At 35.8% G+C, this 23,881-nt stretch overlaps 2 protein-coding genes and 1 long non-coding RNA gene across 10 annotated transcripts in view; all 3 read right to left on the reverse strand.

Annotated features, from left to right (window-relative positions):
• Positions 1-6,153: 6,153 nt before the first annotated feature.
• On the reverse strand, positions 6,154-13,282 carry LOC139763455 (mitochondrial mRNA pseudouridine synthase Rpusd3-like). Its single transcript, XM_071689521.1, has 8 exons — positions 13,152-13,282; positions 12,235-12,451; positions 11,704-11,809; positions 11,158-11,359; positions 9,945-10,140; positions 8,250-8,366; positions 7,229-7,387; positions 6,154-6,499 (listed from the first exon to the last, which is right to left on the reverse strand). Exons 2-8 carry the CDS (start codon positions 12,442-12,444, stop codon positions 6,248-6,250), a joined length of 1,242 nt encoding a protein of 413 aa, XP_071545622.1. The 5' UTR covers positions 12,445-12,451; positions 13,152-13,282; the 3' UTR covers positions 6,154-6,247.
• A 799-nt stretch (positions 13,283-14,081) lies between these two features.
• Positions 14,082-15,742, reverse strand: LOC139763717 (uncharacterized). Its single transcript, XR_011716219.1, has 2 exons — positions 15,712-15,742; positions 14,082-14,317 (listed from the first exon to the last, which is right to left on the reverse strand). It is a non-coding gene; the product is annotated as an uncharacterized lncRNA (long non-coding RNA).
• Positions 15,743-17,138: 1,396 nt separating this feature from the next.
• Mctp (multiple C2 domain and transmembrane region protein) overlaps positions 17,139-23,881 on the reverse strand; it is a 400,360-nt gene continuing 393,617 nt past the window's right edge. For all 8 annotated transcript variants that reach the window (XM_071689524.1, XM_071689526.1, XM_071689522.1 and 5 more), the window contains one exon: positions 17,139-23,525. In XM_071689524.1, coding sequence (XP_071545625.1) covers positions 23,445-23,525 — 81 coding nt within the window. In that variant the 3' untranslated portion in view covers positions 17,139-23,444. The remainder of the gene's footprint in view (positions 23,526-23,881) is intronic.

A 23,881-nucleotide genomic window follows, 5' to 3' on the forward strand; every position in this document is an offset into this window, starting at 1 on the left:
ACCAAATGGCGTCCTAGCTTCGTCTCTTCGATGTATATCAACTGACTGTTAATATTTCTCTCTTGTGTCTCCCCTGATGATGTGATTAGTACACGAAAGTGCACTTGGGAACTTTTCGTGTTTCATTTTCCCCGTGGACTCATAGGAATATATATATATATATATATATATATATATATATATATATATATATATATATAAACTGCTTGCGTAGCGGCAATGAGCCCAGTGAACCGTTAGAATCAAGGTGAGTGACTGGGTATTTAAAATCATTTATTACTGTACATTAAGACACTGTAATCACACGGTAACTGGAGTAGGGTCTTGCATTTTGCATTTCACAAAAGGAATCGTCATCCATAAAGGGGGAATCATCCATTGTATGCAATATATAAACATAATGGCAAAATAGCGGTACGGTAATGCATACTGTACAACGAGGTATATCGACACGAGGGCAACATTTTACGATTTGTACGATAACTACGATGGCTTCCCACCCTACGACCACATTTATAAGAGTAATAACGCATAAAAATCGTATATTTACTCATTTCAACAACCCACCGTCAATGTTATCATTATATTACGGTAACTTCCCTACCCCCGTGGCCAGTGTTAAGCTCGGTACGGGGCCGTTCATGGGCGTGGCTGGCTGGCCACCTGTGCCTGGGAGGAACGTGGTGTTAAGCTCCGTCCGGGGATTACAACTGGGGCCCCTCTGGACGCTTCCGCAGTCGCCCTTTTATCACCATTTTAGGTCTACATCTTTGTGTCATGCCGACTGTTGCTGCTGACGCCCTGGTGAACAGTATCTTCTATAGGGTTTAAACTCTCTCTCAAATACATCTATTTTCTCCTTATTTCTCAGTAACCGTTTTTTTTTCTAGTGGTTTCTTGATCTAATTTATGCTTCCTGGTGTCATACTATGAGAATCTATCCCAATTGGTCATTTCTCTACGTAAACAATCTTCATATTAGTCTTAGTCCGACTGGATAAAGATTTCTTTATATACATAACAAGTTGAAATACCATCGCATCCTCTTCATACATATGTAACTAAACCCGTCTTTAATCCAAAACTTGTTTTACACAACAATTTATCTTTTAATCTTTATATCTGCTTCCTTCAATTACCAGACTAGCCAGGTCTTCTGTGTAATGACCTTGGGTGGACCTGCCAAAGTCTTCAAGTAGCCAACGACCCATTAAGGGCGGGGGCCCCAGAGGACTTGTGCCAGGTCGTTAACGAAACTGCCCATGATGATTATCTAAGTACCCGCTCATAACCTCATGTGCTAATGATAACACACGAACTGACAATGAGGCCTTTGGGCCCACAACGACGCGGGACATGTTAACGAGCAGACGCACCAACTGCTCGTTAGCCTTGACCAAGCCGCTTGAAATTGTCTTTCTTTTCCTCCCCCAAACAACCCTTCACTTGTTGGCTGCTCGTTAGCTCTTGGATGTGTCTCACAATCCTCCCCGATCTATGTTGTTTCATTATAGGAACTGTGGAGTATATCTTTCTTATAACGAAGAGGGTAGAAGGGAAAGACATGGTTGGCTCGTAAGTCTGTTTCGTTGCATGGAAAGCATGGCTAGGCTTGACTGTCAGCCTCACTGACTGATTACGACAGTTTTACTTTCATAGGTGATATATACATCTCTCTCTCTCTCTCTCTCTCTCTCTCTCTCTCTCTCTGTCTGTCTCATTCGCCAAGTCTCTCACGAAGCAGAGATAGACCACTCACTTGTACTTTGAAAGAAAGGATTTAATCTAGGTGTTGTAAATGGCCCGTATTATCTTCATATAGTCTTTCATTAGCACATTGTTCTCACACACTACCTGCATTAGTTATCCTTTCCACCAATACAAGAACATCATACTTTTAGTTTCTAATATTACAAATTCATCAGCATGACTTACGATCAGTTGGGTGCATATACAAACATGACTTACGATCAGTTGGGTGCATATACAAACATGACTTACGATCAGTTAGGTGCATATACTAACAAATAAAAACAACTCTACCTAAAGACTTTCCTTTTTTACACTATATTTTGATCCCGATAAGTAAAGCAACGCAAAGTCCAATTCATCCATGACAAAGAAACCAACATTCAGTTACCTCCCTCCTCCTCCACCACCCCCATGTGACAAGACACACACAACTTTCCTCACAAGAGGATTAAATCCTAAAAGAAGATCATGCCAAAGGGTTGGAAAAAAAAAGGATCAGAAAGGCGGGTTCAGAAGCCCTGCGAATGCGCTTCGATACTCTGTGTGTCCCAGATTAAAACGTCTCGAGTTTCGTTCATGAGAATATTCTTGATCTATGACAAACAAATGAGTAAATAACCACTAAAAAATGAGAACAAGAGAACAATCATTCAAGGCGATTAACAATACCGAAACTTCATCGTTTAGGGATTGGGTAGCCTGGGTTAGAACCAAGTAGGCTTGGGTTACGGTTTATATAAGGATAATATAAGTAGTTTATAAGATACTTAAACTTGATACGATACTTAAACTAAGTTGAATTTAAGTGGGTCCTGGCCAGTACCGTATATATTAAGCTAAGTTGGGTTTACGTCACTTTGGGGTGATTAGATAAACATAACGTAATATTAATCTGCCATGAATAATAACCAACGCATTAAGAAATTCTCTACCGATACTCCACGTGTAAACCTCCATTGTATGTAGGATAGTCCTAAAAAAAAAAAAAAAAACAGAAGCTCCTTATACTATAAGGAAAAGGCTTGGGTTAGGGTCTGATCTTGTCAACATCTAGATCTTAAAGGACAATAGTATAAGACTTGTGTAAGGCGTTTCTTGTTGCCAAAGTGTGTGGTGTCTGGTGGCCTATTAATACTAAAAAGGAAAGATTACTGTAAACCATGTTCTCAAATAATGTATAACTTGTGTCGTACTATACTTTTTAGTAGGGGGCAACTGTACCGTAATATACTAAAGTGTATTTCAGTGTTAAATGATATTAAAGTACTATAATATATTGAGTGTTATATACGCTTTGAGTACGATACGCAATAAGAAGCGAAGCCTTTTGCGTTCACCAATACCTCATCACGACCTTAATAATACATTCATCAATGGTAACGAAATGATTATGGCTTCCCATATCATCAAAAAACATCATTCACAACAATTCATTACAATGAATTATGAAATAGTGAAGGTCCATACCAATGATTGCGTTGAGCAACCTCAGTAGGAAAATAATATTGACATCAATGAGCGCACATAAATATATATACAAGCATATAAAAGTTATCATTTCGTAAGGGTAGCCTAGAGAAAATTATTATATCTACATACTAAAGAGATGTGAAGGACACTAGCATGCATTTCTCCGCATCCCACGCCAGCGCAAGATGTGGGAACTTTAAACATTCAGCGAAAAGTAAACATCAAACAATTAAAAACTCCCCCTGGGGAGACTTGTCACTATATACTTATCAAAAACTTACTAATGTGTATTATGATGTGTTTCGTAAATTACTCTATATCATATGAGAATGGTGACAATATATTCCTTACTCTACGACCAATCTCCCAAAGTCAAATGTATATAATACTGTGACCCTCTATTTCCTAACCCAAAATAGATCAATTTATCTATCACAGTGACAATCATATATTGCCTAACATACAATAAGACTAGGAATTTATCACCAGCATCTTCGATAAGAGTAGGACTTTATCAACATCCAAGCCCTAACGAAAGCCAATGTTCACTGTATAATGTTATTCACTATTTGAATAGCTAATAGAAATATACAACTGAAATACAACCACCCCTACAACTACTACTGTTGTAGAGGAATCCCAAATATAAATGGGCAGACAGTCTGGTCAAACAAGTATGATATCATCTCTAAGAACAAAGGTAAAGTTATCTCTAATTCAGTAGGTTACACATTTAACATAATACCGGAGTCTATCGTCAGCTAAACTTTACTTTTGCTAGCTTGAGTGAACGCGACCTGTAAAGGACCGAATAGTACTTTAAACGTGTTTGTACACGACACACGTGATCAACAATGTTACTTATCTACAAATGAAACATAAGCCTTACCTTTTTTTTTTAATAGTATTAACCGTAAGAATCAGTAGATGAGATCTTACTTCTAATAATAGATCGTTGTGGCCGTCTCTATCAATTGAACCATTTCTTTATTACCACCTGTTGATACAAAAATGTAACTACTTAATCGTTTCCTATTTCCACGAAAATACACGCACATTACCATAAGCCACAATTAAAAAATCACAATTCCATATAATTTCTATACAAGAAAAAAATGTAGTTCAACACAAACCTCTTAATAATCTAATTCTATAATTTCCTGAAGAATAGTCTCACGTTTCTATCGTGTCCACCTTAAAGGCAATAGAATACCACACACTTTAACAGTTAACACACACTGTGAGTCTAGATAGCGGGAGGATAACGTGGCGCAGCAGCAGCAGCAGAGGTACGTACTCACGCCAGCGGGTCTAACACCTGACTGACCCACCTCAATCTCTCCATCCCCTCCTCCCGCAGTTGACTGACCTCCCCACTATTTCTCACGGACTTGGGAGGAACCGACCCTGTAAGACACACACACACCTGTGTCTTTCCGGCCTCTTAGTTATGGGTGTCGTGGACCACAGACGATAAGACAGATGTAAGAAATGATCGAGAAGTTAAAAAGAGTGATTTGGATCAATTTTCCCTGCTCTGCTTCATAGCCTTCTTCATCCCATCACGAAGTTCGTGCCACTTCGTGAGTGGTGGTGAAATGCACCAGAGCAATTCAAGAAGTCCTTGTTATCGCAATGTTTGGCATTTCATGATTGCTGCTTCAACACTAGTTTGTTCAAGCTCAAAAGTAAAATATATATCTACATTTTCAATCTCCTAGTAAATCTATGAAGTCTGTAATCTAAATGTTTTGCTCTGATTTTTCCCTTACACCGAATGAGACGTAAGGAATATTTTTTTTTTTTACTACGACTAATAGGAAAGGTATTCCCCATTGCAGTTAATTTTTGTATTCACTATGATACCCTGATTTTGTTTACTGTTCAAGAAGGAATGATATTTTGGTTAATACAAATCATACTAGTCACATATCTCATTGAAATGTGACCTACATATCTACCTACCTATCTATCTATCTATCTATCTATCTATCTATCTATATATATATATATATATATATATATATATATATAGACGTGCTGTCAGTGGATTGAATCAGGGCATGTGAAGCGTCTGGGGTAAACCATGGAAAGCTGTGTAGGTAAGTATATTTGCGTGTGTGGACGTGTATGTAATATACATGTGTATGGGGGTGGGTTGGGCCATTTCTTTCGTCTGTTTCCTTGCGCTACCTCGCAAACGCGGAAGACAGCGACAAAGCAAAAAAAAAGAAAAAAATATATATATATATATCATCCCTGGGGATAGGGTAGAAGAATACTTCCCTCGTATTCCCTGCGTGTCGTAGATGGCGACTAAAAGGAGAGGGAGCGGGTGGCTGGAAATCCTCCTCTCTTTTTTTTTTTTTTTTTTTTTCCAAAAGAGGGAACAGAGGAGGGGGCCTGGTGAGGATATTCCCTCAAAGGCCCAGTCCTCTGTTCTTAACGCTACCTCGCTAATGCGGGAAATGGCGAATAGTAAACCATGGAAAGTTCTGTGGGGCCTAGATGTGGAAAGGTAGCTGTGGTTTCGGGCATTATTGCATGATAGCTAGAGACTGAGTGTGAACGAATGGAGCCTTTGTTGTCTTTTCCTAGCGCTACCTCGCACACATTAGGGGGGAGGGGGATGTTATTCCATGTGTGGCAAGGTGGCGATGGGAATGAATAAGGGCAGACAGTGCGAATTGTGTGCATGTGTATCTATGTATATGTCTGTGTATGTATATATATGTATACGTTGAAATGTATAGGTATGTATATGTGCGTGTGTGGACGTGTATGTATAAACATGTGTATGTGGGTGGGTTGGGCCATTCTCTCGTCTGTTTCCTTGTGCCACCTTGCTAAAGTGGGAGACAGCGACAAAGTATAATAAATAAATAAATGATAAATATTGTCAATCTATCCTATGGATGGTAAAACAAACTATGTAATTCAAAGAATATACTTCTGTACAAGAGATTAATCTTAGTTCTAACAAACTTGTATCCTACACTAAACAAACTAAACTCTTACAAAACTGCTATCCCTCATTCTCCTTTTGCAGTGTAGTTTTCGTTTCTGCTTCTGAAGTATAATCATCTTTATCAGTCATAAGTCCTAACTGTCTGCATGTCCACACAAAATGACTAGGTGGAGGTGCAGATATGATCAAATCCGACTTGTCTTTTTGGAACCCAGTAAGGCGTACTTTGGCAAGATGCAAATGGCAGGGAATCATTTCTACTGCTGTTGGCTGTAATTCCAGTTTTGAGAATAGGGGCTCCGGTATAACCTGTAAGACAATAGAAATTCATCATCTTATACATCATTCTACCCACCTATCTATCTATTTATATAATCTATTTATAATCACCCTGTCTTAATCCCATGCTCCACCTTATTACCTTGCTTTTGTTCACATTTACTCAAACATGGTTGAAAGAGCTGAAGAGGGTGTGCTGAAATGGTCTGCACATATGGAGATGATGATTAACTGGCAAAGAGGGTTTACCTGTCAGAAGTGGAAGGGACAAGAAGGAAGAGGCCACTTAAAGAGAGAACAGTGAAGTGAAAAAGGTTTTGAGTGCTTGGGCCTGAAAATGCAGGGGGGTGTACGGGGCTCATGGGATAGTGAATGAGAGCAATGTGGCATGCTGAAGTCCTACGAAGAGACTGAATTGGGGCATACAAAGTAGTGAGGAGAAATGATGGGAAGATCTGTGCTGCCTGGATATGGGAAGGGAGCTGTGGTTTTGGTGCAATATACAAGACAGGTAGAGATAGAATGCATGTGAATGAGGTCCTGGGGTTCCATTACTAGCTAACTGATTAAACACATTTGCAAGCAGTTAACTTCTACCCATCTGACAAAGAAGATGCAATGCAACTGCAAGAAGAATTTGGTTCCAAAACATGCGAGTCATTCCAAGGGTGTAAGGGAAAAACGGAAAAATATATGGTAATCATAAGAGTATGTGTACAGAGCTACAAATTATATATTCTATATATGATAGTGACTAACCTGTGGCTCATAATAAGTGAGATTATGAGGACTGATTTTCAATCTTCTCCCTGCAACAGTTTTTACTCTTGCGGAATATAAAGCATCCCCAAGGATTGGGCTGTAGCTGTAAGAAAGCCATACCCGCAAGAAATGCCAGTGGACACCCTGAACGTTCACCTGTCATCAAAAGTAAATAAAGGAGTGCTCTTTTTTTTGGTTATAGAGATTTGGCACAAAAAAAAATGTATGTGAAAAATTGTATATACCTTTTAACTTAGTTTGCATATTAGTGTCCATGGCATGGTCAGAGAGCATCAACCCTGTAACCACTGGTACACATAGTTTCTCTTTCCATAAAGCTTTGCCTGTATGAGTCAGAAGGTACGATCTTATACCCTGAGCTTTTGAATGAATCTTCTACAATCCTTGCATGAATTGTGCAATCTTATCAAATATAAATATCATGGCTACCTAAACCTACATACAAAATAACAACCTTACAGTCTATTGCTGTTATCTCCAAATCCTATTTCCAGTGGGTGGATCATGAACATAAAGGCATGTACCTTTTATGGGATTAATTATTGTGGAACTAGGGTATCTAACCCAACCCTGTAGGTTGACAAAAGGCAGGGATGCCCAACCTTTAGGTAAAATGCAGATGTTTATGAAGTGAAAAAAGGTTTCTGTCTCTTTTTGTCATGCGATCCTTTTCTCCTCCCCAGTGGAAAAGACGAACACCATTTTACATCCCTTTATTTGTTTCAAGACGATGCAAAACAACTTCTCATATGAAAGATGCATTTAACTCTTCCTACAAAGCTGTTCTTAATTTAGTAGAGGGAAACCATGTAAAAATCCAATAATGGCATAAGGTAACAAAGCATTTGTCAACTTCATATATATTCCTAAACTAATTCTGTACACTCTCTTCAGTTTATATACATAATATATTTTTGCATGAGAGCCAATGCTTTCTAAGTGATCTTTTGGCAAAAAGAAAGACATAAAACACAACCAGAATGTGAAGAACACTTACCTCAACGAGTGATGCCCCTGTCTCCTTGTTGAAAATGAGGGCATTATGTTCGACTAAAGATAATCTAACCACCCCTTTCTTCACGCTGGCATTGCTATAATTCTTCAAAATCACAGGCTGAAATAAAAGAGCAAAAGGTGAGAAAAAAAAATGAAAACTATTACTGCTATACCTACTGTCATCAGACAGTGTTATGGTATAATATCCACTCAGGCTTATGCAGCAAGTAATAAAATGATAACACATATGGTTTGTCGTGAAAGAGAAGGGTACATAGTGGAGTGAGTGATTGGGAGGTAAGCATGAGGAAGTGGTAGAAAGGTACAGGAACTGAAAAAAGAGAGCATAAGAGAGATGGGATGACAGTATTAGTGAAATTCAGGGAGAATAGGAAAATGATAAGGAAAGAAGTGAATGGTGTGAAGAGAACAAGAGATCAAATGGGAGCAACTGTGAGGAAAGCCGATGAGGAATTAGTAATGGGCAATGAAAAGGTTAAAAAAGAGATGAAAGCGAGTATTTTGATGGATCACTGAATGACAAAGGGAACAGAGTGATGGATGTGATGTGTTTAGGACAAAGTGGTAGGGGCAGTGAGAGAATCACAATGAATGGTTTAGTGAAAAGACTTGTGGCAAAAACACTGCAATAGGTAAAATATAGCAGAACAACAGGAGCACATTTGACTGTAGTTGAGGTTCTCAAGATATGGGGTGCCAGTGTTGTTGATGGTTAGTCAGGTTTTCAATGCCCAGATAAGGATAAAAACAGACTCCATGTCAAGAGACACAGGCTATGGGCTCCATTTTCTGATATGAAGGTTGATGGACTCCATTTTCAGACAAGACGTTTGTAAGGTCTAAAGTGAGGTGCCACAGGGCTGAGAGAATGCCTGTATAATGAAGTTCCATAAAAGCAAGGGTATTAAAAGTGAATGCTCAAATTGCAGAGGTATAAGTCTGTTCAGTATACCTGATAACTTGTAAAGGAGAGTGGCGAATGAAAAGGTGGTGGCAGGCATAAACTATCAGGCTGAGAAGGAACAATGTGGCTTCAGGAGTGGTAGAGGCTGTGCAGACCAAGAGTTTCTTCTCAAAACTTTTTTTTGATGAAAAGTATAATTCTTCTCAGTTGCCACCTGATTTCCATAATTATCTATTCTTGGTTCAACTGGGACTGATTTCAACCATATGTCAAGTATTATTCATTCTGGTACATTATATAAGCAGCTAAAGTGCATGGGAGCAAACAAGGGTGCTGTTTATTCATGGTGCTACCTTGTGAAGGCATGAAACGGCAAACAAGTAGAGTTGGGGTAAGGGGCTTCCTATACAATATTCTCAAGGCATATTACTATTATCTATTGTCTTGCCCGACTGCACTGGGCTGAAGCAGTGCAACATTCACCCCCCATAGCAATGTACAACATTATGTCCAATCCATAAAATCAGAAATCCTGTTTTTTCTAAAAGAAACTTATCATAAGAGCCCAAACTTCAACACAATCACCTTTGAAATATCCTATGATTACTAATGGAGGTAATTAAGTGTATTCCTGTTACAAACCATAAACAATGAAATTTTAGGTTCTGTGCCATTTTCAACAATTGGTGAAAGAGCCATGTCCCTCAAAACATCCTTCTAATTTCATTTTCCTAACTATATAACCTACATAAGTATATAGTAAAAGCTTACCACTTTGCCTGCATTGCTGACATATTCCAAGGTGGAACCCACTTTTGTAGCAATGGTTGTAGGCTTGGGAAGGCCCACAGTTACAGCCCAATAAGTTAGGGCTGGCTGCTCAAAGGACGCTGATCTCCTAAAGCACTTTTGAACTTTTTCAGTAAGTTCTTTATTGGTGCACAGAAGAATAAGACCACTGCTCCATCTGTAATACAAGATTTTGTATTTTTCACATGCAAAAACTCAGTTTGATGTAGTAATCTGCCTTCCTATATCCTAGAGGATTAAACTTGCCATATACTTTGGAAGCCCATGCAAAACTTCCAACACATTACAATCTTAGCACTATTCCATAATGGTACTGTGGAGTGGACTCTGTGACTTACTTCAGCCTCCATGGTTCCATCTGGTGCATGTCCACTCCCATTCTCAATTCTTATTACATGTAAGGCAACAAAAGTCAAAGAAGAGCACGACCCAAACCATGGCAAGTATAGATATATCTTATCATTTACATGATACACATTCTGCATCACTGCTGTTTTAACGTTTCTACCACAAATATACAAAGGAAGATTTAATCAAAATGATTGAATTACTGAAAGCTAATATATCATTCATTAGAAACATTATCTGTTACTTTACATCCAGGAAATAAACTTTAGAGAGGGCACAGGTATGGATACACAAAGAAATATGCAGTACATAAATAAAAAAGGCTAAAAAATTTTGACATCATTATGTACGAAACCAAAATCTCCAAGTGAGTTAAGGTTGAATATCTGGGTGTGTGGATACGCTGATTTTCCCTTTTAATAAAAATACAAACAAATGGCTTCCAACCTTCTTTCATTGTCACATCTTCACCACCAAACACTAAAAAACTATCTTTTATGCCCACAAAGTTATTCCAAGCATCCTGTAAGTCACTCATGATTTCACGGATTAAAATATTGCAAAGAGGATCAAGGTAGTTTGGTCAACAGCTATAAATGGTAGTCTATGTGTAAGCTTGCATCATTAAAATAGCCTAGTTTTATGGCAAGGCTTCACAATACTATATATACCCTTATATGTTAACATCCCTGATTTTTCATCCTTTATCAAAATTCCCTAATCATTCCCTGCAGGAAATCTTTTTGTCATTTTCCACATCTTATGGCGTCCCTGATATAGAGAAGAGTCCGTATAAAAAATATTAAGAAAATGTAGCATTTAATACCTCTCAGTAGATTTGATCACTTCTAGATGAGGTACCCCATACAGTTCCTTTAGCAATGGTAATGTATCACGTATTGTTGGGACATTATCGGGAATGCCTCCTGAATTTAGGGTCTGTATGACAGAGCGTGAGCTTCCATCTCCTTCAGGATTCACGAGGACTTGAGCAATGCCGTACGGTTTACAGAGTGCAATGAGTCCATCTGAGAAGAGTAAACACAAATTTTGATAGGTGAAGATGAAGTCAGTGTATCAAATAGAAAAAAAAGTATCACAAGTAAATCCTGCATCTAAGGGCATTCTCTAATCTGCATCTCTAACAATGAAAGGTTTCATGTTATTTCTGGTATTCTGTATGTATCTACAGCTGGTGCAGCCATCAATTCAAAGAATGTATACTATGCTCTTTTATGAAGCTTATTTCTTACATTACAAAATCAAAATGGCAGAAGTGATATATGCAAAAACGGTGAAAAATAATTACACAGCGGTATCACTTTCAGAACCATTAAAAAATGTTAACTGCCCAATGCATAAAAACACTCACCATTGTTATAAACTTCAGTATTTCTCAAATGCTGTGCTAATTCCAATTTAGTCTTCCACGGGTACAATTCCTTGAACGCATGGTCATTAGTAGTTTCTTTTTCATTCTGAAAAAATATGGAAGTCTATGTAATACTGGGATATGAAGACGAATTAAACAAGAGACTTCAACAAGACAAAGAAGCATTAAACTAATTAGGAAAACAAAACGAAATTCTATAACATATTCAAAAGCTAATAAATCTAATGTGGCATAAATACACACTAGAGTAAAAATTAGCAAAAGGATACCAGCAGGTGTGTCAAATCAAATAAGATTGAAAAATATAGGTTATAAAAGTAAAGATAGACTTAAATGGGCAAATGAAAAGTGGTAATACAACATGAAAAATGAGAACGTATAGTGCGGGATTCAACAGTAGTACAGAAAAAAGAAAAAGCTGCGGTGTAAAGTGAAAAGCTTCTACCTTATGATACATTCTTTACTTCCATGGCAATCCAAGGCTAAGCTAGCTCCTGCAACATAACTCACCAGTAATAATTTTTTCTTTAATGCTTTCTTTTCTTTACTACTCAATCCAAAATTGCTTGGATGCTGATGCTTGGGTCGTCTTCTCTTTCTAATGTTTGGTGATTCTCTCTTATTACTTTGTTTGGTAGCCGAAGCAATAAAACGAATGGGTACGAGACCATATTCCCAAACAACACAAGGTTTAATGACTTTTACGCAAAGAAAAGGCATGTCACTCCTGTAAAGAAAATAAACAGCAATTAATGGTCATACAAGACTCATTTCTGATTTACAGAGAATATAGACACGTACCTTGTGAAATACTGTCTTGTTGTTTACGCTAAAGATGTAATGCAAGTTAATCCTTTGTCATAAACAGAACGTTTTCTCATGTTGGTAACAGTAATATGTTAACCATGTTTCCCATGGATAAAATATGGACGACATGTACCTCACCAAACCCCAGGCCTTATAATACCACCTCTTCTGGGGAATTCTCTGTCATTCCCACAAAACTAAGATTTAACTCTTCAATTCTTTTCAGAGGAGGCATTTACAACTAAATATTCACCAGGGTCTGACATGGTATTGGATTATGTACAAGGAAAAGTCACATTGATACGAACTATAAAATGGGATTAATAGCCTCAATGGCTACACGTAGTAAGGTAATAACTGGGCCTTCGGGAAATGAGGACTAGGGGGGGGGGTAAACTTTTTAAAGAGACATTCTTTAAGGTCTATAGTGTACATCACTTCATGAATGAGAAATACGTACGTCATACTTGAAGAAACATGTTTAAGTTCCTATTCATGGTTTGAAATGTTGACTCATGAACACCAAAATGTCTCAAAACAGGTGCACTTTCATCATTACCTTATTTCGACAATGTATAAATTCCTATCACTATAATAACATTCCAGGTATCAACACTTACCCACTAGTTATCAACGAAATAATTCACAAGTACCAATTAACGTCTTTTTCATATCTAATTAACCTGAACGACCTTCTCCTTCCGTGACCGTCCACCTCCTCCTCTCCTCCTGGACTGGACACCAGACTGGCAGACCGAGAACTTCATGTTTACAAAATCCGACTTCAATCCAGAGCTCATCCGGTTCGTTCGTGACGAGCCAAACTGCACAATCCACAATAATCCCGCTCGTTCGTGACACAAACAAGCAGAATTGACTAAAAATTAAAAAAAAAAACAATAAAAAAGACAAACTCACCACTATAGCTTATTCCATGACTTCATTTTTCTTTAAGAGAATATGGCCTCTTTTTATGAGTAATAGTGGAACCATCGATGGTTTTATTGCCAATTAGGACATTAGCGAATTATAGTCTAGGTTAGGCTTGTTTGAAATTGGTTTTGACCTTCATGTCTATCGCAAATCACTACTTTTTGTCATTTTCATATGCAGAGGACTGATATAAATGTAATTCAAGTTTATTTTAAAACTAAACAACTTTTGACTAATCAGACAACCCAACAAACTTAAAAATCAGCGATCCAACAAGCAATTGGAGAAACAATCATTTGAGATTTGGCAACCATTTAGTCTTTTTCTTTCAATCAATTATATGCGTAGTACAGAAGCTCTCTAAATGTGGTCCAATATAGCAAACCTGTATCATTAAGCTTTCATTCACCGAACAGACCAGCATACGTGGTATAGGGCCATTAGAAATGGCGAGGCAGTTCATTGTACAATACTGCCATAAGAAATTATCGTAACCAATAGGCCGTATGGCTGGTGTGTGTGTGTGTGTGTGTGTGTGGGGGAACGGTTGGGCTGTTCTCGCACTCACATTCATATAATAATACAATAATCATATACGAGAGAAAATATAAACCACATTACGTTTTTCCTTCTTTATTCATTCAGTCTACATTCTTATGTGTAAGTCTTTTAATCAATGCACATTTAGTGTCAAATCTCATTATCACCACCACTAAAATTCCCGGATCTTTCTCAGTTCTTTCTATTTCATCCTTCCTCTGAGGTATATATCCGGTGGAGACCATGGCTTCTCGACACACAAGCACATTTGTGAGTTCTTCCAGACCCATATAAGTCAAAATGTCCCACGTACCTGGAAATTTCAGTAAGAAAGACTTAATCAGGATTCAAACCATTGTTTTAAAGTACGATTGTTATACATATTATTGTTATTGACTAAGTATATTATCTACCTATCTATCTATCTATTTATCTATCTATATATGCCGTATTCCTGTTAGTTCAATTTTCCATTAAGGTGATGTGTGAGCCAGATACAAAATCATACTGGATCCTGTTCCAGTAATAATGATAATAATAATGATAATGATAATAATACTACTAATAATAATGATGATAATACACGAAAACGACAAATCAAGCATCCAAGCAATGCATTAGGCAAAAGCAAGCAGGGATCTACACCATATGGTCTTTCATCTTGGAATGCCTCCCTTGATACGACTTGGCGATTGTATATCAAACAATTTGTGAACGAACCTGGTTAAGAATATCGCTTGTTAAATCACTGGCAATAAAGATATTATCACAACAGTGAATTATATGAATAAACTCGTAATGCACATTGTAAAAAAAAACATTAATAAAAACTAAAAACTAAAATTATCAAAACTAAAATTTCCACTGTACCGCAAGCCTTCAATATAAATATCATCTATAAAAATATCCTATTTATCTGTTGGACGTCTCCTAACAAACAGGAGCTAACCTACACTTAATCACTTGACCTAACTAACCATCCTGCCAGTTAGGTAGTTAGCTACTGGTACGGACAGAGGTTGGGAGGTCAACACGTGTTAACATTAATTTAAATCATCTAAAGGTTATATAGAGTTAGAACCCTAACCATAAGTGCATCGTGTTGTATGGTATAGAACTATATTTTGTTAATTGGTTATCATCGTTTCTAAATTCTTCTATACCACATTCTAAAGATAGAGAAAGGTTAACCACCTATTTCACAGTGAAATTACCTTCACAATTTGTAACTACTAAAATATCATTAGATTTCATTTTGTAGAACACTTCGTGAGTGTCTTGGAAATACGTCCTACTAGATATTTAGCCTATAACTCATTAGAAATAGATAGGCCACCAATAAATGAAAATAAATGATTAAATAAAAGTATTCTAAGGAAGAACAAGGAGAAAATATCAAATCCTCACCATCAAAATTTCCTTAATGTCATTGTTTCCTTATTTCTACTTAAACCAAACTTTTCGTCACTATTTGTAAAGTTATATAGTTGAAGACCTATTATATAACATTTCTTATAAAAATGCGAAATTATCCTATTATCGAAAGTGCTCTACGTAAGTGTCACTTCATAGAAACAATTATCTTAAATATTCTCAAGTGACGTATACTTTTAAACACAATACTTATGATAAGAAGTAATTACTGAGATAGAGGCACAAGAAACTTACAATAAAAAGTACTTAAAGAGATAATGACAATATACTTACATCTACAGCGGCAGCCTGTGGTGCACTGATAACCATGTTCAGCGAACAAGTTGGCAACACCGCCTACAACAATTGTAGTTGCCAGATGGTTAATAATTTACGAAATCAAACTTGTTAGATATATTACCTAATTCCAAAGGATTATCCTTTTGGATCTATATATTGTATTTCAATTTCCCAGGATCAGCATCAGACAATCTATAACGAGTAGTTTTTCAGAAGATCATTATGTTGGCAATGTCTGTATAGTTTTATGGACCTTCAATACTCGTCATCAGTTACATTTTGTATCGTATATTTATTATTTCTAGCATATTATTGATTAATGATAATTTGATAAGAAAAAAAATGTGGCGAAAAATCACGAACAGTGCAAAACTTGCAAATGAATATTAGCAATTTCAGAATACATGTATTAGGAATGTATGAACAGTGGAGACTAACGGGTATGCTAATTAATCTCTGTAGGCGTAAACCATGTATCTTTTAACTCTAGCCACTCACGCAGGATGGCCTTTCCCATTCTTACTAGGTATATCTATGGAATGTTAGAGAGAGATCCAAGTTTATATGGGAAGAACAGCTTAGCCTTCAACCTAAGTGACTGATGAGGATTCACTAATAAACTGTTCTCTTTTATGTTCTTAATGAAATTACAGAGAAATTAAAAAAAATAATTGGAAATTGACTAATGTTTTCCATTCCACAAGAAAAGCTTATATACAACCTCAGCATGATTCAATCTTTGAATATTAACTTCCACTTTAGACTACATGATTTATTACTTCTTTCCTTTTATTATTGCACCTCTGCATTATCCTATTTGCATACTTTTCTATATCAACCCCACACATCCATCCCATTTGCATTTACCTTCCCTACTATATAAATTCTGTACATACGCGGAGGGTATTAAAACTGACACACAAGAAAATCAAGCTACTGAAACACCCAGACCCATACACTGTAGGTGCATGGTCCTGATGAAGTCCCTCTATACATGCTGAGGGAATATGCAGAGATACTTGCTGGACTACTCAATATATTGTTCAATTACATCACTCATCCTTCATTCAGTTACCTGCCCAACTCCAAACCTCTGTGGCAGTATACAGGTCTTCATACATTATCTCAAGACTGAGGTAACTGCAAGATCAATGATACAACAATTTGTTTGAAACAAGTCTTTTCTGCTTGAAAAAATCTTTTATATGTCACCTTTAGCACTCCAACATCCTTTATTTTCCTCTCGATTATAGCAAGTCCAGGTAACCTCAAAAGTGGCCAAAAAAAAAAAAAAAATTAATGGGACCATCAAAGAATATTCCAGCCCATCTGGCTATAAAAACACACATGGCACTTAAAGTTTCAAACACAAAATTTTCACAAACATGAAAGATATTATGGAGGTATAACAAACAAACATATTTCCTAAAAAAGATATTTATTTAAAGTGTAAGATAATCAAAGAGAACACGAAACAATATTATCAGTGGCACCAAATGGCAGCGGTGTGACAAAACACGAATTACATCACCGCATGGATGGAGTGAGGACAACACAGTGGAGGAGGACATGCATGGGGTTTCTCCAGGGTGGCGAGTAAAATGGACTGTAAGAGTTCAGTTAGCCAGCAAAGTATTCAGCTATCTCAGAAACTGGCTGCAAAACATTTGGATGGGGAAAAGTGTGGTCAATAAACTAAAACTTAATTTGAATATTTGCTGCAATCAGAGTAAACCAGAAGGCACAATTTTCGCAAAAAAATAATTTTCAATATCTTGGGGAGGGACTGAATTCTCAAAAATGCTGTAGGATTTGTTTCTTTGCTGAATTCCCTAAAAATAGCTTTTTTTGTTTTTACAACTATGGCATACTCATTTGGTTTAGCTTGCATTCACTTGTTCAGTTCTTATGACTGTGCAGCAGAATTATAACCAAAAAACTGGCTAAATTGTATGTTATCTATTATCCAACCTTCTTTACAATACCAGTGCATCCAATTCCATCATGAAACATTTATCAAAGATCTTTGTCCAGTGTTTTTTACCACAATTCATAGGTAGCAAATTTGCAAACTTAGCATTTGATAATAATATTTCCATTCTGCTTAAACCTGATAAAGGTGCCACTGGACATAAAATATACATAAGAATGGCAATTCAGTCTCATAAATAAATTGGGAAATCAATGGCAGACATATTCTATTTTAGATTACAGCTTGATATAATCATAAGAATTATAACATATATTTAAAGATTACAAATGTTTTCAAGTGAGTGTTATCCAAACCTTATCAGTTTTCATTTAAACCACTTGTGCTTATCCCAAATGATTTCAGAAGATACTGTGATTGAAGCCCTTTTTCTAATGATGTACTTTTCCCCAAGTCACATTATATGTTTAAGGAAAATCACAAAATTCTACCACCAAATTCATTATTGTCATAGCACCAGTGAGTCATAAATAATGTATACATAAAGATTCAATTTTTTTATCTTTAGCTTTCACACCTTATAAAAAGTTTACAAAGAAAAAAACAAATTTACTAACACATGAACTAAATTTCACCAAGAAGGATCATAATGAGCATTGTTTGATGATTTTCCACAGATGTTCCTTTAATTTCAGGTAATCAAGATTATTTCAGAGATAAGTGTACCTTAAATTGAAAGTGATCTCATTGAAAGACAAGGTTTGGAAATGATAACTAATAATATGAAATAGTGCAGACGGGATGAGAGGAATTCAACATCATATTAATTCATAAGTACATTTGGTGAGAAGTGTTCAATCTGTTCAAATCTTTCCAGCCAGAAATCTTTTTATGTGCCTGAAACAGACTAGATAAAACTTTTAAAGCTGTGATAACACAGAAATCATGTTGGGGTCATAACTGTAGCTGGTTTAATGTACTAGCTTCAAATTCACTCAAAGATCTGTGAAAGTTTGCTTCAAACCTGACTATGGTCTGGTAATAATCAAATACTGTGAAACAGTCAATGAAAAGTCAAGGGTATTGGTACTTAAGAAAAACCATTATCAAGGAAGAAACCTGGATCATTATAACTGAATCTCTATACTTCCTAATGCTATCAAGTAAACAAAGCCCCAACACTGGATAACCTATTCAAAATCACATAGGAGATATATATCATTCCGTGTTTAAACTATAAGCATCTTGTGATGCTCTATGCATAAGAGTATCCTTTCAGCAATATCATTTTTCCTGATCCACAAACTGAAATAAGTATGAGATTAGATAAACAATACCCATATGAAATTCACATAATTTTCATTATACAATCCTTTACCAACCCTTGGATACTTCCTAAAAATATATTAAGTATGAGGTAATGCCCACTGTGAAAAACTGAAGACCCGGATACCCAGATGAAGAATGAGTAACTACAGCCACAACTGATGAATTATCAAAATACTGAGAAAGGTAAAGAACATCAGAATCCCAGTGTTTTGGAAAAATTTTTCCTTTCCAACCAAAAGAATTTGTGTTGTAAAATCATTACATCAACCCTTTCCACAGAAGTACATTTGAAATAGTTGTCAACAAACTGGAATGAACTAATTTATCTTTCCTGATGACAAAATCTGTTTTCAAATTATCACATCACCCCTTTTCACATAAAATGTATTTGAAATATATCTTAGTAAAATACCAGAGTAGGGGCACCACAAAAACTAACTTTCGAATATCATCGGTTTTGTTCTGCAATGGTGATGAAAATCTGGAAAATACAGCAAGGCTGGCAGAGTATGATTTGTACATTTTCTTTATTTTTTCATACATATTCGCCATTTCCTACATTAGCAAGGTAGTGTCAAGAACAGATGACTGTGCCTTCAAGGAAAAATCCTTCTTTGGCCCCCTTCTCTGTTCCTTCCTTTGGAAAGTAAAACAGGAGCAAAAGATTTCCATCCCCTCTCCCATCCCTTTTAGTTACCTTCTATAACATGCAGGGATTATGTAGGATGTACTCTTTCTCCCATATTTTTACAGTGAAGAAGGCTATGATGATCAGGAAGAATGTGACATTAACATAAAAATATATGATAAACTTTTGTAGATCATGAAAATCTATGAGAACCTTGTTTAAGTTTGTTGAGGAGCTGAGATTTACATAATTTTTCATGTTTCTCTTCATATGATGGAATAAGTCCAATGGAATGCATTCATGTGCTGGAATGCATGCAAGTGTTTTATAAAACACAACTGTTCAGAACATCCAGCCAAAAGATGTAAACCTAAGACTATTTAAGTTATATAAGTTATATAAACATTTTCAACAACTCTTACATAACTCATGTTCAAAACCCTCTCCAATATCAGTTTATATTTCATTGTACAATATAAAAATCTAAAGCATGCTCAACCAATTGTACTGTATTCTCCATTCATTACACTATAATTGCAAAACAAAGTCCATGATATTCCAAGTTACTTTCTTAGTGCCCTAACCAAGAATTTTACCTACATTAGGTTTTGCAAAATTTGGCTCTAAGGTAACATTTTATGGCAATGTAATTATTTTCATGACCAGACTTACAGTAAGGTTCTGGAAATTTTGCATAGTTTTCCTCTAGGCTTGCATTCACTGTCATTAAAGGTAACATAACAATTCATATAATTTTAGGTTTTCCTTAAGTAAATAATCTTATGGCAGAGAAAATACTTCAGACTTATTTTCAAAGGTGCCTCTTATTCTGTGGACTTAAAGAATATTTCAGATTTATATTAAATCTGCTGGGTTTACGTTTTATCATATATACATATAATTTTTCAACTTTCCTACTTTACTGGGGTACATCAAATACCCCACATGATGGCAAGAGGGTAGGGGTACTCATTTCTTTGGGGACAGTCTTATTTACTTTAAATATTTAAAAACTACACTTTACTCTTCTACTTTTGTTGGGTGGCATCTATGGATGAGGAGAACCAGCCTACCTCCAGGTCATGATGTGGCAATAACTTAATTTGAACATGACCCAACATATATTACCTTGCTATCTCTGCCTGGCCCTAGGCCTCTTCTTGACTATGAATGCAAAGCATTAATTGCAAAAAAAGAAATTTCATTAACTTTATATAAATATATTATTATCTAAAGAAATACTCCATTTCTTCAATTTCCCTATCAAGAATTTTGGTCAACCTCACTAAATGTTCCATTTATGAGTATAATGAACAATCTATTTTAAAAAGTCCTTCCAAAAGAATTCATTAAAACTTTCAGTCTATTTCTTCTAGAACAGAGTTTAAGCAATTCAGAAAAGAGGAATAAAAAAAGAGAAGTACATGATGCCCTAACAACCTTGTGTATCACAGGTAAATATTTAAACATACAAATTTGATATAAAAATGCTACAACACACTAATAATTCCCTTCACCAGAATAAAAAAGAAAACAAGGTTTCTTACCTATGTAACTTGTATATATAACTTTGTTGCCTAAACAACTATCTTTATAGAGCGCAAGTTTAAATATAAAAATTTGTCAAAAATGGTACATACAGTGTCATTTCAGTAATATCCTTAATCTACCTGATGACGATCCAATGTTTCTGTGGCTTTACAGACATAATACTAAACCGACTAGATACAACTTTTAAAATTGTGATAAAATACAAAATATGCTGGGTCATTAGCAGTTACCATTCAGATCTATCACTTGTGCTTATGTAAAGCGGGTTAAAATATATATATGTATATATATATTTATAAATATATACAATATCTGATGATACCTGTATTGCCCAAGATAGCTTAAGTCAACTTGTGCATCATCCTAACTGGCCACAGGAAAGAGGTGAAAATCATGCAATGATAGCCGTCCACTGCCAGTGACACTCATTTCTTTCAGAGTATAATAGCTGACCAACTTCCATATAGCTAACTTGACATAACCTAAGGTTCCCTTCAGAAAGAAAGGAATATTATGTAAAATGATTAATCTTATACCTGATCTGATTAACAAAAACTATCATTATGATTAGATAATCCTTACAAAAACAACCTCAAAAAAGAATTATGCTACAATGCCCATCTACTAATAACATCAAAAAAAAAAAAATAAAGCACATGTGTCATAAGTCAGTATAATCAAAAGAAAGATATTATGCTTCAAGGAATGTAAGAGAAAACCACCTGAGAGCCACAAGAATTTTGAACTTTAACCAAATGCTGCATATGTTTAAAATGATCTCATTACATCTTGCACGGTCTGTCTTTGCAGAATTATGTATCTTTTGCAGGCCCTTTTTGTGCATATACGCTTCAACAGTAGTTTTCCAATTTAGATTTTGGCACTTATAGCTGCCATACCCCAGAGAAGGGATTTACAACCACCTATAAACTACTTCCATTACTTTCGTGGTAAGCAGTTTTCATTTTATCATTTAACAAGTAAATTGTGGATGATTCTAAAATACTAGTTTAAACTGGCACCATCTAGTACTTAGTTGATGCTATCTAACACATCTTATTTTGATACTGAATCATCATCAACATAAATTCATTGTTAATTCACATATAGGATAACACAAGATATGAAAACCATCTAAATAATACCGGTATCAAAATTTGATGTTACGGAGCTTGAATAATTTAGTTGACAGTTCATTTGAGGCATTGTTATGATTCCTTAGTTATGGATGAAGCTTCAAACACCTAACATACCTCACGATGCATTTGTCGTTGAAGCTTATCATTCAAGTAATCAAGTGATGGTGATTACCGACAACTGACTGTACATATTATGCAGACACTGCAAATACCAAAGTTGAGACAAAATCAGTGATATTTGATATCTTATCCTCTAACACTCATTTGCATCATCATAAAATCAACTATAAATCTCTGCAAAAACCTTTATGAAGATGGCAATACAAAGACATATGAAAGACTTTCAATAACAACAACAACAACAATTAAATAGTCATACAAATGCATATAATGGGATTCTTATCATGCTGCTGAAAACCACAATCCATCAGAATGTCTGGATTCAGTTTTTAAAAATTCTTGTACATTATAGTTTAAATGCACATTATGACTAAACTTCAAAGATTCCAGCAGATATGGCAGTAAATCATGGAATATTCTGGCCTCTGGAATATTTACTTTTTTATACATAGGCTAACTAGTCTCTCAAGAACTTCTCCCTATTTTCAAAATTTTCATATACTGTAAGACTTGAAAAGACTTATTACAAGAACTTCAGAATTCTATCTAGCCATAATATAATATTTGATCATACAGTAAATGTACTGGTACATACATTTTACATATGTATACAATAGGTACATACTTCTAACTCTCACACATCCTCAAGTATGCATATGCACACAGAAATATTTGACATCTAGCACTGCTTTTCAGAAAGTCTACATCCCATTACTCTGGTCCTTTCAAATTTTTTCCAGATCATTAATGTTTGCATTTCAAGTAGGCAGGAAGTTTTCCAGTACAATTACAACAGTGCTACATACCATTATCAAAATATAACCATCCCTCTCAACCTTGATACATTTTGGTTAGATCCTGCTTTCCTTTGGTTTGACTAATTGTTTGTTCTGCACTAACAACAGACCTTAAAACTATGTGATAAATCCCCACTGGCTGCATATACTTTTATCTAGTTTATCATCCTGGGGATTTCTGTAGGTAGGGAATAATTCTGAACCCGGGTATTTATGTCCCTGATGCAGGGGCATTAGTTAATCTTTTTCTTCCGATGGTCTCTTCTTTTTTCATCATGGGACTGAGGCATCGGACGCAATTCGCGGCAGTCACGCTGGAAATTTATATGAAAAATCTAGAATTCTGCATGCTAAGCAAGGTGCTTGAAAACTGGTTATTAAAGTTTAAATCAATAGAACATTCCATTTACACACATCCCTTCATATATCATCATAATTACTGTATTATCATCATTATTACCATTACTATCATTACTTCTTTCCAAAAGTAGAAGAGAAAGGACTACCTGAGAGAATTTTTTTTTCAAAGGCTCACTTGTCTATTCCTTAAGCTACCTTGCTACTGTGGAAAACAGTGAAAAGGTATAAAACCGATACATATCCAGTGCATATAATCTAAAGCTAATCTAACTTTGAATTTACAGCAAACGGAAAAAATAGTGGAATCTCA

This window comes from Panulirus ornatus, chromosome 47 (assembly GCF_036320965.1).
Source record: "Panulirus ornatus isolate Po-2019 chromosome 47, ASM3632096v1, whole genome shotgun sequence".
Lineage (NCBI taxonomy): Eukaryota > Metazoa > Arthropoda > Malacostraca > Decapoda > Palinuridae > Panulirus > Panulirus ornatus.